At 37.8% G+C, this 26519-nt stretch overlaps 1 protein-coding gene across 1 annotated transcript; it reads right to left on the bottom strand.

The window, feature by feature from the left end:
• GRK7 (G protein-coupled receptor kinase 7) lies at positions 1-25573 on the bottom strand. Its single transcript, XM_002198662.7, has 4 exons — positions 22835-25573; positions 21649-22086; positions 8539-8810; positions 1-4361 (listed from the first exon to the last, which is right to left on the bottom strand). The coding sequence occupies exons 1-4, from the start codon at positions 23435-23437 to the stop codon at positions 4019-4021; spliced, it is 1656 nt and encodes a 551-aa protein (XP_002198698.5). The 5' UTR covers positions 23438-25573; the 3' UTR covers positions 1-4018.
• Between the last annotated feature and the right edge of the window lie 946 nt (positions 25574-26519).

Here is a 26519-nt window from a genome sequence, read left to right as displayed (position 1 = left end):
TTAAATAAGCAATTTATACTTTTTAAGGTAAATAATGTCAGCATACTTATCCTCATCATAGATGTGGATATTCAGATCAGAAAAATGTTACAGATATATCATTAAAAGCTGTAAAAGTGACAATATTTTCAATACAGTATTATAAGCATTTTGTTTCTAAAAAATTGCTAATATTGAAAGTATATAAAACCATGCATCACTTTATAATTACAACCGTACAATTTCAGGTATCTGCTCTAAGTACAGATCACATCTTACTTTAGTATTAGCATTAATTTATAGTTGAAGAAATAATTATCTCAAGTATTATATTTGTTATGATGCTCTTAGCTTAATGTAAAGGTGCCTTCCCTAATAAAGATGCCACCTTGAAGATGTGCCAGGAATTTGCACACAGGTTCCTGTTACTAAATCTATTTCATACTGGAATAAAAAAGTGAACTACTTGCTGCAACACAAGGTATTTATTGACTAAATGAGCCTTTGCAATGAAACAACTGAAGGTACTCAGTACCACCGAGAAATAATCTCTGTGAACAATGATTTCATTAGGTTAATATTAATAACAAGCATAATTTTGTCTCTGTGCTCAGTGAAATGAGAGGAGCGAAGGTAAGAGGAACAGAGGTAGTATCAAAAAAATCTGGACTTGAGATACAAGGGAAAGGTCTTTCTCTTACACCTTTCAGAGCAGCAGGAGCGTTGTCGAACTTTAAATGATGTTCTTATAAGAACACATCAAGCCACTATGGATGTCACATTTTAGCTTGCTACAGTCAGAATTACGAAACAGTTCCAGCAGCTGGACTGAGTTAAACATGGCAGGAAAGACAACACTGTTTGTACAATGCCTGCAGAGTGGCCAGGGCACCCTGTAACCTGTCACAAATGGCATTTAATGCAATAGAGTTCACAATTTAGTTTTTTAGATTATATTAGCACTCAAATGCATCTTATCTGCTGGAAAATGAGGCAGCCAAGTGAGACACCACAACATTGGCAAAGCAGAAAGAAGGGAGACAGCTAGAAGAAAAAAATTACAGTTTCAAATTACATAATTTCCTTTTGCCACAACAACTCAAGTAATCCATAACCACATGGTTATTTTCCTCCCCCACTCATCCCTCACTTTCTATCATAAACATCCAGTGACCTGGTCAATATTTTTGACTTGGGCCCTGCTATTGCAACACTTGCATATTCATTTAAATTTACTCACATGAGTAGCATCTTTGGTTGCAGTAAGACAATTCACTGAACATGTAAATCTTTGGGGATTGTTGGCTTTTTGTTAAGGTGAGGCAGGTTGTTAAAATAACTTTGCTCCTGAAAGTTTAACAAGGAACTTTACAGTGGCAGGAAGAATTAAAGAACAAAGTATTTCACATATTCCTTAAAAATTTTGAAAATAGTCTTTAAAAGAGTCATGGAAAGTGCTAACAGGAATACAGAAATAATCTTTCTCCTGCCTCCTCTCCATGATGCCAACAGAAGTTGTCCATGTTGTGAAAAGTGAATTTAGAAAATTAAAATAAATACTTCAAACTAACACATTCTTCTCTGTCATACACTTTGCCAAACTGTGCATTATCAAACTTCTGATGTGTTACTCTGAATGATTAATGAAACACTTAACATTATGGATCTCACTGATGCACATCCTGCTGGGATTAGTGACACCACAACATTTCTAAAACTAAATAATCCAATGTTTTGCGCACATGGTGTCCTGAATTCACAGATCTCATTAATGCAACACATTTTGCAAAATGCAGCCTTGCAGCACCCAGTATCACTGGGGATATGTGATTCTAATAAGACATTAAATTCTGGTTCTGTCTATACATAACCACTTTCCAAATGGCAACTTGAAACTCAGTAGTGCACTGGAAAACCTACAGCCATTTCAGAGTACTGCTTTATGGTTCTGGAGGATTTTTGAAACAGCATTTCTATGGATTTGAGGTGTATCAATTCAGGACAAAAGTTTGATGTCACTAGCACTAACATGTCTTTCCTAGCTGTAATCAGGTGGTGGTTGTGGTGTTTGTGTTGCTTTGTGTTTTGTGGGTTTTAAAAAATGCATATAATAATAAAAGTTTTCTCTTTTGCCTTCTTAAATATACTAGCCTAGTATATTTACTACCACTGTGAGAGCTTTCTGCAGGTGGGAACAATGAGAAATAAAATCAATGGATGACAACAGTGGAAGCACTCTTGTAATCCATGCCAGGACGACATTGCTCTTCTCTCAACTTCCTCTGCTTTTCGCCATCTTTCAGGATCATCCTTCTCAATTAAAAGACCAAATCAGAATTCAGCTTATATTGTTTTAAATAATTTGACGGAAAGTCTCCATTCAAAAGGCAGACAATTTTATGGTCATAATTCATGAACAGGATTACCCACTAATCCTAAGTAAAATTGTTCTTGATTTTTCACTTCAGTATTAAGTATATAAAGCACCAGAAAAGCAAATTTAAAAGGAAAAAAGAACAATTCTTTTTCTACTCAGAACAACACAAAGTATTACCATTGTATTACTTAACTGTGACTAAAACACTTACAGTATTTAAAACTTAAGAGTTTGGGATGTGCTATTAGGCTATAAATAAATACCAATGCTGTGTGCTTCACATGACAGACCTGAGTACAGAAGACATTGTATATACAGGTTTTCCTCCTCTAAAACAGACATGTGAGTTAACACCAGTGTCTAGCCAAAAGAAGTCCTTGAGTTCAGTAGGAAGTCTGCTGTATGAAGAACAGAAAATGGGGCATTTGCAGCTTCCAGGACTCCAAGGAATGAAGCAGTTTCCACTTCCACTTTAGTCAATGGAAATTATGGCTGGATAGGTGACAGTGACCAGCATGTGCAGGGTCACTTTTAAAAGTTGTGCAAAGAACAACTGCCTATTTTCTTATCACAGAAAATCAGCAGGAGGCATCTCATGAGTAATACACTCCACCAGGAGCAAGTATTCATAGCAATATTCCCAAGTAATTCAATTTAGGTTGTCATAAAATTGAAAAATAAAAACACTTCAAAATTTGCATGAGAATCAATAAACATTTGAAGATAGTTTCAACTTGCATACATAATTTTTTCACCATTACAGCACTCAATAGTATAATGCATTTTTCAACTTGAATTAAAATCCACATTACACTGAAATAAATGTCTTGTAAGAAGTCAATTACAAATTGCTTTGGTCTATCTGTAGCTTAATTTATCACCAAAATACAGAAAAATTATCAGGAAATCTGATAAAAGTTTTAAATTGCCAAAAATAATGTGTATTTAATTGTAAATACATTTTCTTTGTATATAGTATTATCACTTATAAGAATACACTTAATAATAATTGATAAATGCTTTATTCCATTAAATTGGTGCAATCTTATCTTCACTCCATTAAAATAACTTTTGCAGAGTGTGATCCTGTTGCTCTTATTTCCAAGTGATATGTAGAGCTTTCTTTGTATCTTACGACAATTTGAACATATTACAATAAACCACCCAAAACCTAACAGAATTTAACAGACAGTCTGGCTAACCAGTAAGATTCCGAGTTTGATAGGGTATATGAGCTCCACTATCCGAGATTACTTGAAAATTAAAAAATCCTTCCTGAAAACTGTGGAACAAAGAGGAAATGTTAGTAGAAATAACAAGAAAAAAGGGAAAAAACCCAATGAATCATTGTACTCAAAGCAGTAACAATCATTTTCAAAAGCTTTTGCCTCTTCACTCTATCACTGCTTTTTGTATTTCAGAATTTCTAATCTAAGCTTCTTGGAGAAATATGGTTCTTCATTTGATTCGTCTCTAGTAACACAAAAATATCTCCTTTCTTACAACAAAGGAAAATAATATATTCAGCTGGTGGTCCTACATAGCCTGTCAATGTCACATTACACTGGCTGGTCTTCTCAAACAGGTGTACTGAGGTTTTGAAACAGAGTCAGAATATGGAAAGTTCTGAGGTGGATTCTACTCTTTTTGGTAAAGATATAATTACAACAACAAACAAACTCCTGACTTAGCTTCCCCTCCATTTGCATAACCTCCAGAAACGACTCTGTTGGGATCATTCAGTTCATCAAACAGTCCCGTTTCAATTATTTCTTCCTGCCAGGGTATAGGGACAGCACCTGTCGCAAACTTTTTGAAGAACTTCTTGTCTTTGTCATCAAACTCAATTCCTCGTATTTCAGAGAAGTCAGCAATGTCTGCAACATCTTTGGCATAGACAACTGATGGATCTGGCACAAATGGAGGGTCAACAAGGTTTGCCTCTAACCTGTGGAAATTTATAGTTTTGAAGAAGCTGTGTTTTCTTGGGTCATCATCTTCATTCCTGCAATAAAGCAAAAGTTTGTTCATCAGTGCGTTTTGCTCTCAGAAAGATATAGCGGTGTCTGTGTTTTGTACATGACAGTACTTTAGATATATAGATATAGATCTATAGATGTATATATATGTCATGCAACACAATTCCCTTTTTCCTAACCAAGGAATGCTGCATTGTACAACACAAGCCGAGAAGCTGAAAACATTCTGATCCCATGATTGCACCTTCAGGGTAACAGCCCAGGCAAGGTGCCATGCAGGAGCTGCAGTGCTGCATCTGGGATACCCCACCCAAAGCTACACTTCCACCAGAACTGAACCTACAGCAGGGTGGGAGGGGGATTATTGGATCTACTGTCCCACAAGGCAATTTCAGTGACTGGCTCTGTATCTCTAGGATAAGAGTATCTGAACTATAGGGTAAGAATATGTATTAAACTCTAGAATGGGGTATATTGGGTTAATACATCTCTAGACTGACTCTGTGCAGCAACAGAAGCTGGTGACAAAAATTCTCATTTTATCTTAATTCAAAGCATCTACACATTTACAGCCTAAAATTCAGTTATGTCACTCAAATAAACACTCCCACTTATAGTGACAATTCATTCAAAGTAACTACTCTTATAAATTAACAAGTATTTTTTTAGGCAAGAGATTCACAGATGAAGTAGATGTGCTACTGTCACAAAAATATTCCTTTATTAATATAGTTAAAACCCAGTAATGAAAACAAGAAAGGACTAAATCACTGTAAATACTTAAGTTAAATAAATCTTACAAAAAACAACTGCAGACCTCGGGGAGAACTTCAGCTATAAAAAAACTAGTGAATTGTTTCACTGTAGACCTGTAGAGAGACATGTAGGACATTTTCTGGTGATAAAAATCATCTGAGCCACAAACATGTGCTTGTTGAAGCATGACCAAAGCCCGCAGCTTTTGAACTGTGCCTCTAGTGTCAAGCCATGCTAAGTCTGAATTTGGAATTCTAGAGAAAGGAGGAGCAGAGAGGAGCACTGTCTTTTCCACACCTAAGCATTCTTTGTTTAATGTATTTATAGATGCACTGCTCTTGAAAACAGTAATATAGGAAAATCAAATCTGTCTGCGTTTTGGCCTCAGAAAATGGTACTTCCTAACACGTTGCTTTTTTCTTTTCCTACCTCCTTACAAAATCAAACTTAGCAAAGTCTAAGCCCTCATGTATTTCTAGACAATGTTCTATGAATAAATATAATGCAAACTTTTGGCAAGTCTTTTTATCTTTGCAAGTGTACAGAAGCACCATATAGAAGCAGTAGATGTGTGTGATTATGGACAAATCTTTATTTTTTTAAAATCTTAATTTCCATGCATGCAGAACAGCTCATCTACCTTGGCACTACTGCCTGTTCCTCATACTGGCTCTGCTGTGTTTCTAGCCTGCCTTGGTGTTCCCTGTGCACAGCAGAGATGAAACTCTGTTACGAAACTCAGAGATGAAACATCAGCTGCTCTTTTCAGCCTCTTACGAGAAAATTGTCTCTTTGTACCTCTGCTGCCCAGTTCTTCTGAGCAAGCCACCACTAGCCATTACCTACTGTATACCACCATGAATAAGCAGGATGCCACAACCTGAAGAATGGTAGATGCTGCCATCCAGGCATAGTGGGCAATGAAAAATATTATATTTTCAACCCCAAAGCACCATATGAACAAAGTTATGAGAGTACAGATTAAGGATCTTGACTTCTGCATATCCATAGGCTTGCAAAATCATCTACCTTACCTAGCCAGTGATAACCAAGTACTCGAGAAGCTGAAATTATTTATTTACATTCACTGTTAGCCTGAAATGCATTTCAGCTGCTGTTCAAGTTAACTGGTGTCCTGGGACACTGGTAAGCCAGGAGTGCTGACCGGGCAGAGGCACTCACAAAAATCTCCCTTTATTTTGCTTTTCCTTTCTGTAACATAAACCAAAAAGCACTAGAAGCTGGTGGAGGCTGCAAAATGGATTGCTGCAGTGTTCCTTGTCCTGAAACCATAAAAAGTTAAAAAATGTAAAGCTACATGAATGCCATCTACTGGAACTAAGACATCTTCCAACTAGCTGGAGATGAACTTGAGCTCATCCTCTGTGAACTGCATTTTTACATAACTTTAATAGGAAGAGCAAATGAACTCACATGAAGTTGGTCAATTTTGTATTCTTCTATTAAAAAAAATTAAAAATCACTTTACAGGTTCAGAATCTGAGATATTAATCTCAAAAAGTTTGAGTGGAGAAAAGGGGTTACATCCTTCCTGAGTTAGCTAGTGAAATCACATCTTCAATAGAAGATAGGAGTGTTTTAAAAGGTCAGGTGTACAAAATAAAGCTGTCTTTGAGCAGCTTTAACTTATGCAACAGGCACTGCTGTGGATAACCCAAGCTCTTGTTGTCCTTAGGAGAATTACAGTGCTAATCTTTACATAACACACAGCTGTCCTGGATAGTATCACCCTGTTTAAGAGGTACATGTATGCTTTTATTCCAGATCATGCCCAAGGTATACATCCTATTTATTGTTCACCTTCTCCAAGTATGGCACATCAGATGAAGGATATCTTAAACAGCAGAAAATTAAAAATACAATGTGCAGTAACCTTTCTGTGTCCATTTCTCATTTTGCTGAGAAGTTATGGAACAAAAAGCAGACAGAAAGACTGTAAATTATTCCCCTGGAAAAGGCAATGTGGTTACAGTAAGTGAATCATGTGTTGTTGGTTTTGTTTCAGACTTGCTGAATGAACTTAACCAAGTCACTCACAGTTTCTAAATTTCATTTTCCCCTACTCTGAAATTTGTTTACTTCACAAAGTGCTGTAAGTCCATATGTCTGCAAAGTATGCCGACTTTAAGTTAGAGTGCTCTGAATGTTTTTGTGTTAAAATGACTTTTAAAGTAAGCTTTTAAAACATAGTGAAACAATATAGATTTTGTATTAAATATACTCCATGTGCTGCTGAAAATAACTTTTTTCTGCTGTCTTGCAAAGTTGCTGGGAAAATTCATCAGGCACAAAAGTAGCTGTCTTCATTTACCAACAGAATATTAAGAATATGTATATTAATGATCTATTATCTCTCATTAGAGTTAATTCTTTCAGACAAATGTTTGCCTAACATTTTGAAAAACTGTTCCACATTGTTATGAAATATAAATCTAGAAGACTATCAATGCATTTTCAGTGAGACCCTTTGTCTATTCCACCTTTAGAATGGAAAAGTACCGGATACATATATTTGTATTCACAGATTATACAAATCACAGTGTATACTAAATATAGGTATTATCAGTTTCCGATTAATTTTTTACATTTTTATTATATTTCTTTAATTGTCTGGATTACAAATGTAGATCTGCAATTTAATTAGAAATGCACTAAATCATTTATACACACACACACACACACATCAGAGGGATCAGAACTATTACAAGTTAAACATTACGAGGTTTAGCTTTGCAATTCTCTTCTTATTGAACAGTTCCTTGAAATTGCTAAGTCACGGACATATCTACCAGTCTTCATCAACCCAAAGCCACCTCTGAAGTGCCCAGAAATGTTTTGCATTATAGGAATTTGTGCCAAATATTCTTTTTCTCCCTGAGATGAGTCAGAATGACCAGAAATTCTATAGCATCTTTTTAAAGCACTTGAGCAAAGCAGAGGTTAAGGTCTCTTCAGTAAGAAGCCAATGATGCAGCCTTGCAAATTAGATATCTGCAGGGAAGAGAATCCACATTGCAAATCTGGATATCTGCCCACATCATTCCAGTAAGCGATACAGCCTAATATTCTGCACTCAGTCTGCACTAGCAGGGATGCAGGTATCCACTTGAATATCCTTTACCTTTAGGAAAGAATGTGTAAGAAAATCCCTTTTGACCCTTTCTACCAAAACTATATAGAGTCTAACACAGAAAATAACAAGAAGGCAACTCCTATGAGTCATCTGGAGTGAGGATACATGATCACACTATTGCAACAATATTCCTTATTTCCATATTATCTTCAAAACTCTCCACCTCCTTCTTTCTAGAAGTGAAAGGGGAAATTCATTACTCTGTACAAAGTGAAGTTCCAACCCGTTTTGTGCAATGAGTAAACTACTGTTTGCAGCTTTATTTTTCTTGTACTGAGATTGAGAAGGCATACCTGCTTCCTAAACGGTCCTCTTTTTTCTTAGCCAAAAACAGCTTGCAAATATCTTTTGCTTCCTCTGTAAAGCTGGCATGTTCAAACTTCACCTCATCTTCCAGAGTTCTTCTTCTAACCTCGTCCTTATTCACCTTTTCTTTGAAATCCTTGAATGGTGTTCGCCCAGCAACCATCTCATAAATAGTACACCCCATAGCAAACCAGTCCACGGGATAGCTGTAGTCCTCTTCCTTCAGGATTTCTGGAGCCATGTAACCATTTGTCCCAGCCTATTGCAAACACACAAATAGATTTACTTTACAATGTCAGTAGTGAAATGCATACAATTAAACAGACTATTCTATAATTATTCAAAATACTAGTAATTCTACTGATATATTTTAGATCTAGAAACCCTGACCTTTTTTTTTTAAATCTAGAATCGGTGAGGTATAACTTTTTTAGAAAACAGACTATATCTCTCTTTAAACATCTTGGCACATGAGAAAACTTCTTAAATATGCTTTTCAAAGTTGAAATGTCAGTACAATTTCTACCTAAAAGTGCTTTAATTTTAAATTCAGGGCAAGCTTGCTTTCTTCCTCAATTTAATTTTTTTTCATTGAAGATATTCTTAGTTTTATTGTGTAAACACAAGTAGCAATCAATGTGAAAATATTTTAAAAAATACAAAAACCAGGAAAAACAGTCACAGATTAAAACAGTCACTGTGCAATAGTTACATAACTGGTCCAAGACAGGGCTCTGCTGCCAGTGAGAAAATTCTTATCAAGCCATTAGCTGAGCTGCCATAAGGAAGTTCTCAGCCACCTCCTTCTTGGTTTCTAGATAAATGTTCTTCCACCAAGGGCCAAGAAAAACTCTTAAAAAACACTTTAAGAAAGTAAACCTATGAAAATTATAATTCATAAATTGCACACACTTGGGTGCAGGAACAAATTCATACTTCCTGACTAAAAAAAGATGCCTGAATAAAGACTATTTACAGCACTAATGGCCCATTTTCTGAGAGAAGAAATGGCCACTCTTTGAGAGGGACATCTGCCTGCTTTCTTCCCAGCCCAGCCCTGCCACTTGCCCCTTGGGGGACAGGCTGCAGTGACTGAAATAGCTCCTGCTGCCTCTGTCCCCAGGGAGCTGATTCACCTGGGAGGGCAGTGAAGGGATCAGCTCTCTGTTACATGACTGAGGATGTGGGATTCCAATTGCAACAGCATTTCCTCAGCTGAACCCACATTTACTGCTGCGTCTCATGCTCTGTATCACGTATTTAGCAGATCCAGCTAACAGTGATAACCATGTCAGAAGTTGCTTGAACCTCACATATTTTTTAAGTACTGGGACTTAGATATTACCAGTATAACAATTTAAAATAACAAACTGTGTCTGTGCAAAATCCCACTAAAACTTACTCAAGATGGTCATTATTACTGCTATCAGAATACAATCAGTGACAGAGATTCACTCCAAAGCAAAACAGTTAGAAAAAGGTAAAGCTAAGCTCATTTGGACAAATTGTATCTATAAAAACAGCAGCTCAACGGATGAATTTTATTTTATGGCATTAGATAACCCCTCTGATTTTTGCAAATTTAGGCCTAGTACTTCCAAGTCAGGTCTCCCCATAAGCTTCAGCTTGTGTCAATACACATTATGATATATAATGTCTCTGCTGTAAACAATGTGTGCAAGAGGGAACATATTAGCATCAATTAAAGCATAAGCCTAACAGACAGAAAATTAAATCCACTTAATTGTCTCTCTTTTTAGTTTTTTTGTTTTGTTTGGTTTTAAGGATATAGCGCAAAGTCATCCATTTGGTTGAAAAACAGAAATGGGATGAGAAGAATAAAAATATCAGTCAGATTGAAAGCAAAATGGAAGGTTGAAAGTGAACAGTTGCCTCCCTCACTAAAGCTACAGAAGTACAGAGGAGCAGCACAGGCACTGCAGCTGCTGACATCATCCCACAGACAATTTGTACTGCATACAATTGGGTTTCTCTAACAAAAATATTGAGAGATACCCTGACAGTATTATATTTCTAGGTATGATTACTGCTCTGTTCCAGTAAGGGGACAAATGCTCAAACACAGATCACAGACCCCAGATCCATCTGGCTTCAGAAAAACTTGGAAGGAAGAGGAGAGGTTAAAAGTAGTAGAGAAATTTTGATACAAAGGCTTGCACACAGAGCTCACTGTGGATTAGTAAACATAGCTCTAAATAGGTTTCTGGAACTTTTTTTTCTTTGCTTTTTTTTTCTCCTTCTGGGAAGCAATAAACATTCTTATTTTTACTGAGATGAAGCTGGGGCACTAATGCCTTGAAGGACTATTGAGTCACATTATCATCAAAATGTGCCCCGACAGCACAATATGGTCTTACCGATAAGAGATTACTTTGCTGCAACTTAGCATCATCATACAGAACCTGGATACCTCTGACATGGAAAAGTCAGAAATCTACTGTCACAAATGTGTCTCAAGGCAGATCCTTTCAGACTGTCTCTTTAGTTCCACTTGCATTTTCTCTTCCACAGCTGTTTTTTCAAAAGAAGTAGTTGCCAAGTAACTTCAGTCTCTTCACAGGCATTTTCAACATAGCCTCTAGCAGGATATACCATCTGGAAGAACACCATGCTTTGACATGGTGCTTGTGTTTCTCAAGAACAGAGAAAGCAAGGCCATCACCAAAGACCAAAAAGACAGCACAACCACAACTTAATAGAAAACAGAACTGACTGACAACAGCCTCCCTTCAGGCTAAAGTGACAGGCTGTGGATGAGCTTAAATGTAAACAAGAACTAAACTTCAACACTCTAAATTACTAGCACTGGAATCTTGAGCTATTACTGAGCTGATCCAACTCCATCTGAGAAAGTCTAAAAACATGTCATTCCTCTGATATGCCAAACCATCCCAATTCAGAATTTAATGAGAGCTGATTTTCTCATAGAATTTCATCCAAACTTGAATCTAAAAACAAAACTCTCCCAATCCTGAAGCTTTCCTTCTATTCACAACGAAGGAACAGCCTAAGAAACAGGAAATCTAAACCTAATCTCATAAGATTTGAGACTTAAAACCCACTAAAACAAGACAATTTTCAGCAGAAGCAAACACATTTCATAAGTGAACTTATGAAATTTTTTAAGGGGATTTTTAAGGGGGAAGAAAAACTATAAAAGATTTTTAAGGGGGAAGAAAAACTATAAGAGGGGAGAAATACATAAATTTCTATTTTTATCAAAATAGGAATTTGAAGAAAGGAAGAAAAGAGCTTAAATTTTAATCTTTTCCACCTATGTCTCTATATATGTAGTTTTGGCAAAATGATTTGAGAAGAAAGATGCTAAAGCCTTTAGAATTTGCTGTATTAGAGAACACAAAAAAGAAATTATTCAGCACCTAGAAGAACACAGATCCTTCAAATGAAGATTTAATTCTATCTTTGGAGACTAGGCAGCATTAGAAGGAAGGTAATACCTATCATCCCTATACTAATCATTATAGAGAACAAGATGTAAAAATCAGATCATCTTTCCAGGAACAGAGATCCTAGGGCAACAGGAAAGGCAGCCTCAGTAACCTCAGGAGAGATTTATGTAATGAGGTAAAACAGAAGTTTTGTGAAGGGAGTTATAAAACTGTACAACTCTCACTAGAAGTGAAATCTGAGCAGCAAAAAATAATGTATTAGGTGGAACACTTATCCACTGATGCCCATTGCAAAAGTGAATGAAAGTAAATTACTTTTAGCAGGTGTGGAGTACATAAGCATACTGTAAAGTATATTCTAGTGAAAAGATGAAAAAAAAGGACAGAAAGCAAAGAAATTAAAAGCTACCACAAAAGATAAATGCATTATTTTTTTCAAGGGGTCTATTTCCCATGGGCTGGTACTGAATATTTAATTCAGTTAGAATTATCTGACCGTGCCTCAGAACTGATATCTCCAAGTATGGGATACTGATATGTCTATCATACAAAAAATCAGTTGGTTTGTATGACCTTGCAGATGTTTTCATTCAGTACAATTTATAAGTAAATTCAGAAGCTGTATATTATATTTCTTACTACATCTTACTTTCCATGGATAAATTTCACTCTTTTAATGGAAATGGAGAAAATAAAAAACCCATACTCAAAGTTAATTCCTTTGTTGTCAACTTTACACTACTAGGATGTTGACTGGGTTTTGACTGAGACCAAGCATATTATTCTCTTCTTTCCTGTATAATTCCTGGTAACACAAGGAACCATTTGAACATATGTGTTAACTAATCAAGTGATCTTACAGAGACACAAACACATGATATTACATCTTCACTGACCTGGAAACATCTAATAAAAACATCACAAAGAAGACAAAGAATGTTATATTATCCCAACTTTTTTACTAGAAGAATGCTATACTATCCCAACTTTTAATTTATGCCATTGTAGAGGCACAGAACATTTTAAAGTGTAGTGAATACAACACTAGCTATTTTTTGCCTGCTCTCGATCTAATATGGTCTTTTGTGATAAGCAGGATGATTTACTTGCATATGCTGCTTGAATTATAAAAATAGTCAATATATTTCAGTCAATTAAATTTTAATTGATCTGCTTTTGAAAAGGATTCACAGATCTACTTTCCCTTTATTTCACTACCTTGAGAACAACCCAAAAGGCAATTTTTCAGTAACCCTCTAAAATGTAATGAGCAAATGCTGCCCTTGGCTTCATTAGCAAAGAAGCTCCACTGAGTGGAATTATTGCTTTGAGTGTGATTTGACAGGGCATAGTAGAAATGACTCATCTGAAAGTATACAAATGTTTCTTTTGTGAAATGCGATCCTGCATAAATTTTTCAAAGGTCACATAATTATAATCTTTTAGTAATTGAAGATGTGATCCTGAGAAGCACTAAGTGCACTCAAGATCCCAGTGCAGTCAAGAGGCACTTGGCAGAGCAGAGCTCGGGGCAGAAGCAGGCCCGCAGTGCAGCAGCTCACGCATCCCTGGGACTGCTGTCCCGACAGGGGACAGCCCCTCCAACACTGCCCCTGTGCCAGCTTCCAGCAGGTGCAGGCAAGAGCTGGAGCTTTCAGCAGCACAGAAACAGGCAAATGGGGAGAAACGGGACTGAGATCTTGCTACCTTTTCCCACAGATCTCTGCAAAACAAACTCAATTGATATAACAAACCAAACAGTAAAGCAAATCAGAATGTCTATCTTTTGTTTGCCATGGCACAAGAACTGTTGAACAGAGGAAAAAAAACAAGCTGAGTTTAGCTCTATCAGCTGTTTCCTGGGGCTCGGTCCTTCCTTCCTCCAAGGGGTGCCACTGCCTGCTTTGTTCTCTTGTCCAGCTGTTCCTCCACTCCTTCAGCAATGGCCTTAACAGACCCTGCAGGAATGCAGGAACAGACCACAGAAATCTCTTCCCTGCACACAAGCTAACAGGCCTTAGATGGGGAGAACAACACTGATCTGCCTCTGTCACTCACTTCACCATCTTAATTCTTCTCCCAAGAGTCACTGTGAGGAGGAACAGAGCGTAATTTAAACGAGTTACACAGAATTGCAGTTCCTCCAGCTTTTCACAATATGTTCATACAGTAACAAGAAACTAGCTGACCCAATTAATAGGCAACTATTTTTTTAAAAAGAAAATTAGATCTAAATAGGGCAAAAGGCACTTGGAAAAGTCATACAGAATAAAGATATGCGTATTGTTAATGCTTAGCAGAAGGAGGGACCTTCTGATGGGATGGCCCATCATAAACTGCTGATTCAGAAGAACACAAGGAGGGCTCTTCAGAGTAGCAGGAGAAGATAATGAGAAAGTCAACATTAGAGCTTAGGAACTCCAAACCCAAGTTTGGTCTTGAATCTTACATAAGCATGTGAATCCCACATGCTTATGGTAAGATTCAACATCAAATTTTTTTTGATTCTCACATAAGAAGGTGATTTTCATAGGGAAAGTTGAGTGCTTTAAAAAAAGCCCCCACAGGCAAAAGCACAAAAGGGACAAAAGAGGTTTTTGCTATATTTGATAAAAAGAAAAGATGGCCCTGGGTTCAAAGTCACTAACTGGAATAGTAAAAAAATCCAGCACTGGTTTTTAATCTTTTAAGTTTGGTCATCAGTAATCACTGAAATGAAGGAAGTTGCACAACAAAAGAGAAAGCCACTCTGTGCAGTAGGGACTGCTTCTTGTGTGCACCTCCTTGGGAAGAGACAGAGGTACAACATGGTTTCAGTTTAGATTCATACTGTAGGGAAGTCAAAGGGATAAAGGGCTTGAGAAACAACAATCCAGTAACTGGGCACCAATTTTAACTTTGGATTCTAGAGCAGCTCCCTGTTTTCTTCTTGCATGATCACACATAAACCTTTGCCTCAGATCCCAACTGGAAAGAGAACCTGCTAACACTCCCACCTCAGTGACATGCCATCAGAAGACATGAGAAGGCACTGACAGACTGGGAAGCAATCAGACATTATAGGACAGAGCATTTGGGACAAACAGAACACTTGGTAGAGATTCAGAAATACACAATTAGAATTCAAAGATCACAAGGGTTCTCTAGTCTCTTCCTGTAACATGATTTCCCCTTTAACTTCCTTTTAAATGTCTCCTGATTGTGTCCCATCTATAAGGTAAAAATAATAATACTTCAGAGGTATCTGTGGTTTCATTATTTAATGACCACACAATATTCCATAAACAGTGTTAATAAGGGAGAAGACTCTCCATCTACTTAGCTCTATTTTATAAAGCTCTTCATGATGTATGCATTCCTCAGAAAGGGGATGTCAAAGAGAAATCTGTGTTCTGTGACATTGTGACTGAGGGACAGGACTGCAGGCTGCCCTGTGAAGAGCGGGGCCCCTCCAGTGTAGGTACAGCCACTGTAGGTTAAGCAGTGCAAATGTCAATGAGGCCTGGCGAGTGCTATCACTGAAATCCATGGGATTTCATTCACCTTATCTGTCAGGATTATGACAAACGGTGGAGGTACCATTCCTTAAAATGTAAATCCAAGGAGATGGGCACTGGCTGCATCAGACTAATGGCCCATAGGCTAGTTCACTGTCTGTGAACTGCATTCAAAGAAATTAATGTACAGGGAAGTCTGTAAGAGCCTGGTGTGTACATTGAGACTTCCCTATACTTTCCCAGACTCCAACTATTTGCAGTTCAAGGGCTTCCAGAGGCAGAAATGGTTTCTCTCAACAAAACTTTTTTCCACTAATTGTCCACTCTCCCCCTGAACCTAGATAAATTTGCAGACCCTACAAGACCCTTTGCAAGAGTGTCCTGCAGCTTAACTACACTCTGGTTTAATATGTTTTAAGAACCACCACCTGCTACCTTTCACTAGCAGATTTTAAACTTGAATAATGGGCAAAACCAAGGCCCCAGTTTTCACTCAGATATGTCTGCAATTCCAGGACTTTATTTTGTCTTCCTTAAAAAGCTAACTGCATGCCTGTTAACTTTAACTACTCATGACAGCAAATGGAATGTCACATGTGGTCCAGTAAGAACAGAAGTACTACATCCTCACCATCTCCCAACTTACTGTTTCTGCAATACTGCTTCTGGTCAAAGCTGTCAAAGCAAAAGTTAAAAGAATTAGAGTGTCAGCCAAATGTTGCATTTCTTATCCAATGAAATAAAAACATCTTTGACTACAAAGAGTCAATGCATGGCCCACTAGATGATTCACCCAAGGGATCATTCCAGAATGCACACTTTTTGTAGAAAATTCTATACCATTTATTAACTGTCAGATTAAGCTGAATGAGGAACAATGGTAAAAGTCATGCCAAGACCTTGTGCTACATCATAAAGGGCTCCAATGTCATTCCCTGACAGAAAAAGTGGATGGCCCACTGTGTGTAGGAAAAGTATTTCATGGAACATATTGCATTCTCTTAATTTGAGATTACTACAGTATCCTTTCTGCCATATCCAACTCCCACCCAACGTGGTGCTGTCTGTGAACTTGCTGAGAGTGCACTTACTCCCCTTGTCCAGATCATCACTGAAGACATAAAACAGGGCTGGTGCCAGTGCTGGGCTCTGGGGAGCCCCAGCAGTGCCCAGGAGCCAGCTGGATGTAATTCCATTCCCCAGCACTCTGGGCCCAGCCATCCAGCCCATCTTCACCCAGCAAAGAGAGCACCTGGGCAAGCCATGAGCAGCCACTTTCTCCAGGAGATGCTGCAGCAAACAGTGACACAGGCTGTACTACAGTCCAGACAGACACATCTACACCACCTCCTCATCCACAAAGCAGGTCACCCTGCCATGGAAGGAGATGGGGCTGGTCAAGCAGGACCTGCCTTTCCAAAATCCATGCTGGCTGGGCCTGATCCCCTGGTTGTCCTGTATGTGCTGCATGATCACAATCAGGATGATCTACTCCACTCTGGTACCAAGGTCAGGCTGACAGGCTGGTAGTTTCCTGGATCCTCCTTCCAGCCCTTTGTGTGGATGGGCATCACATTTGCTAACATCCAGCCAACTGGGACCTCCTTGGTTTTCCAAGACTGCTGGGAAAGTCATGCTGGGCAGTGACTCGGTGATCACTTCTGCTGCTCCCTCAGTACCACTGCATGGAGCCCAACTGGCCCCACAGACTTTTGTGAGTAAGGCTGCATTCTGTACAGTACATTTCAGAGATTAAAAAAATCTGAAACACCTGGCATGACAACGCACCTCATAACAACTGTGATTATCAAAATTTTTAAGAATACAGTTCTGCTAGTAAAAACATCATCAATTTTACATGTCATACTTCAAAATGTATAAGCAAAAGAGCAACAAGTTCCTCCAATTCTGAGCAAATGAAGAGCTGTCATTCTTCAAAGAGCAAAGGAAGAAGAAATTTTTACAGAATCTTACCCAATAAGAATGCCATGTGATAATGAACAGAGGTCAACTGTAGAATAGCTTGCTGAGTTATTTTTTCTTTCACAAGTCTAAACCCTCCTCCTGCTTTTCAGCTGCCTTGAAATTAAACTGCTAGTTTCAGGAACATCTAAATAGATTTCCTTCTGTTTTCCTAAGAAATAGAATCTTATAATAAACAAACATACAGGAGGGCAAAAGGACATTTTGAGTAAGATTTTAACCAAAACATGTTTTTCCTATAAAAATATTATGATGTCCTTCAAATATATAAAACATAGCACAGGAAAACTGTGAAGAAGCCCAAAACCTCTGAAGATATGAATGCATTTTTATAAATACTACAAAAATATGTTTATGTTATTTTTCACAGTTATTATGTCAATATTTAAGCTCTCTGGCTTGCACATGCATCTGCACAAAAGTTCTTCTTCACAATTTACATGCAACAGTTGCTTTTCACAAAAGCCAAACCCAGTAAGGGCAGAAAACTCTTCCCTAAATAAACAGCAAATAGACACTAACTTCTGGAAAAATGGGATTAATTTGGGATGGAAGCTCCTCATTTCATATGCAAAAACCCCTAGTTTTAGAATCAATCTAGTAATAACAGACAAAACACTTTGCCTGTGTAAATGCCGTATTTGCTGGCTCTCAGTTTCTCCTTGTCTATTTCAATTATGTAATACAGAGAAAATAACAATATTTAAAAAGCCAAAATTTTAAGATACAAACTATTTCCTGCAGGGTCTGATCAGATCAGACTAGATCTGATCTCAACACATCAGATCAGATGCAACAGGCAAATTTATAGGAAGTCATAATGACATTTAAGTCCTGAGTAGTTTTATTACCACTGGCGTTTGTTTCTGTTTCCAGTGATGTCAGTAAGAGGTCTGCCTGATTAAATGTGCACAGACACATTTCTTGGTAGATTACACAGGTGCATGTAGCTGTCATGAGAAGATCCCATTTAATCCATGTATGTTTAATGATGGAAAGTTACATTGTAAGTAGCTTTCAACTGTTTTCTACTTCTATTTTCAAGATTGTTATTATTCAAACTTGTGTATTTTATTTTTTTCTTGTGATTTCTTCTTTCTTGGGGCAGCTGGCACTTCACAAAGGCAAATCAGCACACTTAGGGAAATTAAAGTTTTCTAAATTTTGTAATTATTATTGTATCAATTACTTACAACTACAGTGTACGTTTAAAGTACATTCACACAGAAAGCTGGATGTTTCTCCTTGCTGCTTTAGCAATTGAAAAGAGAGGGAGAAAACTAAGGCTAGGTATCCAACTCTTTCAAGATCTTTGTAAGGAGCACTGTTTCTGAAAGCAAGGTATTTTTATTTTTAATAGTTATGAGCTATTGGTATGGAGCACACAAGTGCTTTCAAAAGGAGCGTAGGTGACAGCAGTACTTAAAGGATACCAAGGCTACTTCAATTACATAAGTATTGAATCATCAGTTGCACAATGCTTTTTTTGAAGCATAAACACACTTGATTTTTTATTAAGACCATGTTGAAGTTATCAATCTAAAATTCAAAAAACCTTTCCACCCACAAAGAACACTTTTTTGGCTGATGAACAGTACATAATGTTATAATTTTGTAGAAACCCTAAATGAAAATTTGGAAAATGTCTAAAACAGGAACTCATTAACAAGCTTATTACTTGTGCCATGTGATAACCTAATCACCTAATAAGATTTAGAAAAGGGATTAATGGATCCTCCAGTTGATGTATGGATGATGTGCATTTATTCATACACGAGAGGACAGGAACTTTTTTTGTGCTTTGAAAGGAGAACAAATTTAATCTTTAATGGCTTATACAGCTATGAGAGTGCGGAAAACTTTCAGAATTCATTAAAATAGTGTACTTTTTGGAATCTTTAATGAAATGCACAGAAAATTCCATATATTATATACTATAGGTCAGTAGCAATATCCGTTAATTAGTTACTGAAAACTGTAAGCCTTAAATTGTCAGTTCAAACCATCATCCAAAATCTAGAAACAACTTTATGACATTAGGCATTTAGATATCAGTACAATACAGATTTGGCCTGTAAGGAATATATATTCTGCTTTAGCTGATAAAAATGCCCTTATAAAATGCCCTTATAAAACTGTGTCTGCAAAATAGTGCAACTGACTAAATTTCATTTGATAAACCTGTCTTGGAGCCATTCCTTTGAGTGAAAAAAGAAAATGTGATATGTATAGGTTTGGTTAAGCAATAACAATTTGGGAGTCATACTCAAAAAGCATGTTATGATGTAAATTTTCAGATCATTTTAAGTCAGAATGTAACTACTATTAGTAAACAAACATTAATTTAACATCACCATTTTTCTTTTATTACAGGAGTACATGGTGAAGCTTAATGTAAGTTTTGCAAATGTGTTCTTTGGTCTTCCTGCGTATGACATGAGTATAAATAAGAATAATATCCAGCTCTCATATAACATTTTTTAGAAGCTTTCAAATATGACTATTTTGCAAAAATGAAAAAAAAGGGAATTACAAATTTAACTCGTTTAGTTATGATAGACAAAAATTTTAAAAAATCTTATTCTTCCATCTCCTATTTCAATGTAATGTATGAATAAAACTGCCTTTAACTGAAATTCCTTACAATATTATTACAATCATGTAGCACATTATTCATTCAGTTTTTGTTCTAATAAAAGCAACCATATAATGGTGACTAGAGCTTCTAAAAACAACAAAAGAAAATGTGCTAACAATTTGATGGCTGTCATAGAAGGTGAGGAGGAACAACCACCTTGTCCAATATTGCTTTGAGAGTCTACCCTAATACCAACAGAAGTGGTTACATATTACTAAATACACATTTAATTTTGAGGTTTTTTCTTTATGCCAAACCCCACATATTCACAAGTATGAAAAACTGCCCTTTGACAAAACTATTTGTTCTGATCATGGTAATTGCATGCCTCTCTAACTTGCAAAACCCAGTAAAGTTTATACCTTTGGGTTCACTGATAAAAATGCCATCTTTACAAACAAAACAACATTCTCATTTCACATAACCTCTACTGAAAAGCCTGCCTTAAGCTTCCACAGAATTTTTGTATCCAAAACACTATGCAGTTTAATTTTAAAATTATTTACAATCTATACATACAGCCATTTCTACATTTTCTTTCAGCAAGAACTAAAACCACTGATAGTACAAACTTCTTCAATTGCCAGGGAAAGAAAAGATCCTTCAAAATTACTGAACTCAACATCAAAAGATGTGCACTCAAACATGATGTAGAAGGCCATTAGTGGGTCCTCTCTTCTACTGAATTTCTAATGTGAACTTGGTGAATTTAACATAGACCAGTTTATAATGTTGCTTCCATTTCTTCATCTTCCTTGTGTATTTCAAACACATTCTCTCATTATACACATCTTTAAGCTCCAGATAACTTGAGAGATATATTTCTTTTTCACAGTTAAGCTATCTGAATACACATTTCTTATGTAAATCTCCTGACATTATTACATATCCAGGTTAGTTGGGGATGACCAGAGAAAAAGCTGAAGTGCTGCACCAGCTGAAGTGCTGCACAATCTAATTCACACAAAATCCAGTTGGTCATCCCTCTTTTTCTTCCTACACATGTAGACAGGCATGGACATTTAGAAACCATCAAGTCTGCTAACTGTTTCAGGAATTAATTTGTGGGGGGAAGGAGGGTTGGAAATAATATATTATGCAGCAACACACACAATTGCAATACAATCAGTAGCATCACTTAAGAGTAATGTGTAAGAAACTATATTCTCCTAGGAGCAAAAGTGGAATACAGAGGAGCCGTATCTTTGATTGCTGCTCATTAAACAATTGGTTAAATCCCTGACTATGCAGTATTCCATAAGGCACAAAGCATCTGCCTCTCTAAAGTCATTGGTTCAAGAACTTATGTCAAGAGAAAAAGGTCAAGTAGATTCTACTGTTTCTGTGCAAAAGAAGTTATTTCACCACATGCAGCAGCTAAAGAGTTAATAAACCAAATCTTCTTACAACCTGTCTCTCAGAATGAAATGACTACATTAGTTCTTTAGCATAGAATCAATTTCAGGGAATTAAGTCTTAGTCTCATAAAGCATTAGAAATAGAATGGCTTCACTTCCCACTGCCCACATTCAAAGAATTTGTACTCACCCTCTGGGTGATGCTTTTTCCCTCTTTGACTTGCACTGCCAATCCAAGATCAGACAGTCTGCAATTCCCATTGTCATCCAGGAGGACATTCTCTGGTTTCATATCCCGGTACACAATTTTGATGGAATGGAGATGCAGAATCCCACAGGTGATCTGAGCTGAGTAAAAGATGATCCTTTTCATTTCCAAACCCCTTTCTCCCACATTGTAGATGTGATACTTCAGATCCCCTCCATTCATGAGGCTCATAACAAGACACAGATGGGTTTTGGTCTCATAGGCGTAAGCTAGTGTGACTATGAAAGGGCTGTTGACCTTCTCCAGGATCTCTTTCTCCAGCAGTGCCATCTTCTCTCCGCTTTTCTTTTTCAACCTTTTCTTATCCAGTTTCTTGCAGGCATACATCTTGCCAGTATTTTTGACCTGGATGGCACAAACCTAGAGAAGACGCACATGGAAAGCTAATGAAGGAATTTTACACAGAGACTGGAATATCAAAGGTAGTAACAGGTAGGAACTGGGGAATAATTGATGCCTATTAGTAGCTGCTGATGGTAACTTCTATTAAGAGTATATTAGCACAGAAAACAAGAAAAAACAAGTGCACAATCAGTTCTGTTCGGACCAGCAGTTTATCGTGGCCCTCATGCAAAGTTCTCGAGGATGCCATTAGTAGACATGTATTAGCAAATAAAAGGAACAAGGACAAGAATAAAAATCTGTAACCATGAGAATAAGCAGCATATACAGATTATGTCTGTACAGTTACACTCACTTGACTCTTAAAAAACCTCCATACTGTAGTTTGGAATAGATACCGATGTGTGCTTTTCCCTAAACTGCAGCTAGGAATTATCTGGGAGTGTGTGAGATGGCACAGGCTAATATGATGTCAAGGAGCAGACTTAATAGTTAACTACATGAACATTCATGCAAGTTTTTGTAAAGAAGCCTGCTTTTCTACTAGCATAGATACAGAATACAAAAATGTTAAAGTAGCTTTTTACTAACAAAAGCCTCTATCACAGTATAAATAACCGAGCCTGATTTCTGGAAAATGGGCAATCTGAAGGGGCACATTTTACCAATCTTCATACAGTAGCTTAATCCACTGCTCTTTGCAAACCCACTTGCTAGTCTTAAAAGGGGAGAGATGACTCACATCCTTAAAAGTGCAAGCTCTTACCTCTCCAAAGCCACCTTTGCCCAACACTCGGAACTCAGAGAAGTATTTATCAGTTACTGGCTGCTTCTCAAACACTTTCCATTGGATGAATTTGTCATAAAAGGGACTGTTCTGGAAATCCTGGAAGGGCTTGTCTTTAAAGAAGACTTTGGTTTCCTCCTTGGCCAGGTGCATGATGTTCTCATAGTCTTTTGCAGTAGCTGCTTTGCACTTGCTGACCAAGTCAGAGCTCATGAAAGACAGATAGTTTTTGGCGCCTTCCTTAAGAAAATTGGTGACAATATTCTCCATGGTACTGCTCTTGAGATTGTCCTCTGCCAGCTCCCAGTTTGACACCTCATCCAGGAAGTCCCTAGCTACCAAGTATTCTGGCACTGTCTCTAAGAAGTCTCTGAAGAATTTCTTGCCAATGGGCTGCTGTTCACAGATGCTGTCATAATCACCAGCAATGGATTCTCTATGCTCTTTGCACTCCTCAACCTTGGGCAGTGAGAGGCTCCTACGCCTCTTTTGCATTTCCTTGGTGTCTCCTTCTCCACTCTTCCTTGCCTGGAGGTAGGCAGTGTTGGCAATCAGGTTGTCGAGCCCCCCCATGTCACACATCTTGGCAAGCCCTCGGGGTGGCAGAGCCTGGTTCAGAAAAAATGAGTAACTGGCCCAGGAGCTGTGCTATAGCTGCACAGCACTTCTCCCTGCTAGTGTGTGAGGGCTTCTGAAAAACACCAGAGAAACGAACTGCTTTTGCATTAAATACCTCTCAAGGATTTTCACTAAGTACCTTTAGGTATAGGCACCATTTGTGGAAAGTGACTGGTAAGAGGTTTCTCTGTAAGAAGCTTTGAGTTTGCTATGTATAGCTGAGGGATGACACCCTAGACAAACCTTCCCACTGGCAGTACCAAACGCACGTGGTTCAGCCGGTGTTTTTCAGAATGGGCCCTGATAATCTTTAAATGTAGCAAGATTCCCTCTACATGCACTGGCCCTGGCTGCTGGGAACATGCAGAGATGCACAGCTGCAGTATGTGCACTCTCTCCAACTCGGGCACTTTGGCCACAGTCAGCAGGACAGGCCTGGATGTCCCCCAGTCGACATCGAACACCAGCAGGCTAACAACTGGTTTTATGAAAAGCTGCCATGCCTGAAGACCTTGACATAGATGAACTACACAATTCAGTGCTTTGAGCATTCACACCTCCAAAGCTCAAGTTATATTCAACATCAGTGACTGAGCCCCACAGACAGTTCATGCAAACCCTGCTGCCTCGCGTGGCTCCGTCTGAGCAGATTACATGGAGAGGCTAAGAACTGACACTGGTCTAAAAATAATGATCCTTATATATGAAACAACACAGCTCTGACTTCATCTTCTACCCACAGAAAAATGAAAAACACTTCAAATGAACAGCCAAATCTTGCCAAGACATTTCCATATGTTGTTTTGGCCTCACTTTATTTTCCCTGCTGAGCTTTATGACAGAAAGTGGTTGGATAAGAAGGTGGCAACAGCATATAGCTAAGGTGACATCAACAAAGGGACAAAGCTGATTATAAGCAAGTGAAGGCAAATTCCACCTGCACTTGCTGGCTGCCTACCAGGAGGCATTTTTTTCTCTTCAAAAGAATAAAAATTATGTGTGACACTCACTAGGCTAAGCCTCCTTCTGCTCTGGGGTCAGGTAGTTTGGCTGTTAAAACTTTCCTTAAATATAAGGAAGATATTATGAGAACAAGAAAAGAAGTAACACTGGGGTCAAGCTGTATTCTTGAGGTCAAGGTCAAGTCTCTTATTTCTTTTTTCACTATCTTAAAGCAAGCTGAAGAGCTGAATCACAAAAACTAAACATCAAGAGTAATAAGAGGCACCTTTAAGATTCCCTATAATAATGTGTTAACCCCTTCTTGGCTGCTTTTTGCCACTCTACAACCATGCAGTGTTTCATTTTTACAAGCTTAATCCTGTCCACATTGAATCCATTTGACATAAAACTCGTGCTTGCACTCTACAGAATTCCCTTGGAGGTGTGTTTTTCTAGGAGTGATGGAGAGGGCCATCCATTGCTAAGTGCTGCGTGTGCAAGAGAACCGGGGGAATTGCAAGGCAGACTCACAGAAAGCCTGGCCAGTTCTGCCAGGTGCGAGCAAGCCCAGGGTGGGAGGTTATGTAAAGGGCTCACTGGAGCGGCCAACAGCACAAGCAACACTGCAAAGAGCCAACGGGGGAAATGTGGAATTCTGCTGGTGGCTGTCCTGAAAATGGGGCCTTAAGCAACACATTCCTGTAATACCCTGGGTAGAGAAAGGCATGAAAGGAGGTACCAAAACCTTAACAAAGGTAACAAAGCCTTTCAGCTCTTTTTTTTTTTTTTTTTTTTTTTTTTTTTTTTTTTTTTAATAAAGCTTTTAATTTCCTAAAATTCAGTAGGGTCTTTTTTATGTTTGGCCAGAATATCCACCACAGCTCGAAGAGCAGCAGGACAAATGGCTGGTAGCTGGGGCCCTAAGGCTGAACTCAGGCTTATTCCAGCTATTGGTATATTCATGCCTAAGCAGATCAAGAAAATACCTATGTTTATGGCACCTGCATAAGACAGACACATTTACAGCTTCTAAGATAATTCTATTCAATTAACTAGAATTTCCCAGTTTCTATGGAGGATAGTTTTTCTCTAAAATAACATAACTCTATTAAAAGCAGTATCAAACAATATGATTATTCAACATATACTCACTACTCCAGTCACTTTTGAGATTTGCTTGCTGATTTACCCAAATCTGCTCAGCGTTTATTAAACACTGGAGAAAACTAGATCAGCATTAATCTATTAGTTGATAATGGCTATTTAAGGTAGTGTTACTTGCTCATAGAACAGTACATTCGAGTGAGAAGCAAAAAAAGTATTTATTTTGCATATACAAGAGATGAATAATTACAGAACTGAACACGGGGATGTACTGGGATGTACTAACAACCATGCTAATGAGGCATATCAGGGTATGATTTAGAGAAGTTGTCTGGTGTGGAGCTCAAAGACTGGGACTTAGGCTAATCACTAAATCACGGAGAAAATATACAGGACTTAAAATTAAAAAAACCTTATGTTCTCAATGAACCTCAATTACTGGTCAACAAGATACTTATAATATGCAGATAGATACACAAAAAGATCAGCTAGTTTGTTTTCAACATTAACTTTCCTAATACCTCATTTTTGTCAACACCCCTTTGAGCTGACACTACGGAAAAACTCTTCCACAACTGTAATTCTCAGCTACCCTTGCCATGCATGTGACATGAGCTAAAAGCAGGGCTTGGTACTTTCCATATTCACCTATAAACCAAATAAAAATGAATAAAGTCCTCTGATGAGACTAGATGGCATTACCAGAGGTCACAGGATGGAGCCTTTGTCCAAATGTGGACAGAGAAAACAGGTGGTAGGTAAGATAGAGTTTGACTGTGACAGCTAAAATTTATTTTCATGTCCATTCCGACTTCTTTTTTCTGCAAGAATTTTGGGACTACTTTTACACAAAGAGAAATATTCCACAACAATGTAAATGCTACAGGCACTTCATTACTACTGTTAACATATTTTACATCTGTTTTGAGTTTTAAGACAGACATCATCTGGCATAATAACAACTGATGTGATACAGTGTAACAGTGACTCAGGATTTTTT

The sequence above is a fragment of the Taeniopygia guttata genome, chromosome 9 (assembly GCF_048771995.1).
Source record: "Taeniopygia guttata chromosome 9, bTaeGut7.mat, whole genome shotgun sequence".
In the NCBI taxonomy this organism is placed as follows: Eukaryota; Metazoa; Chordata; class Aves; order Passeriformes; family Estrildidae; genus Taeniopygia; species Taeniopygia guttata.
Note: the sequence above shows the minus strand (reverse complement) of the source record. Positions and strands in the feature narration are given on the sequence as shown.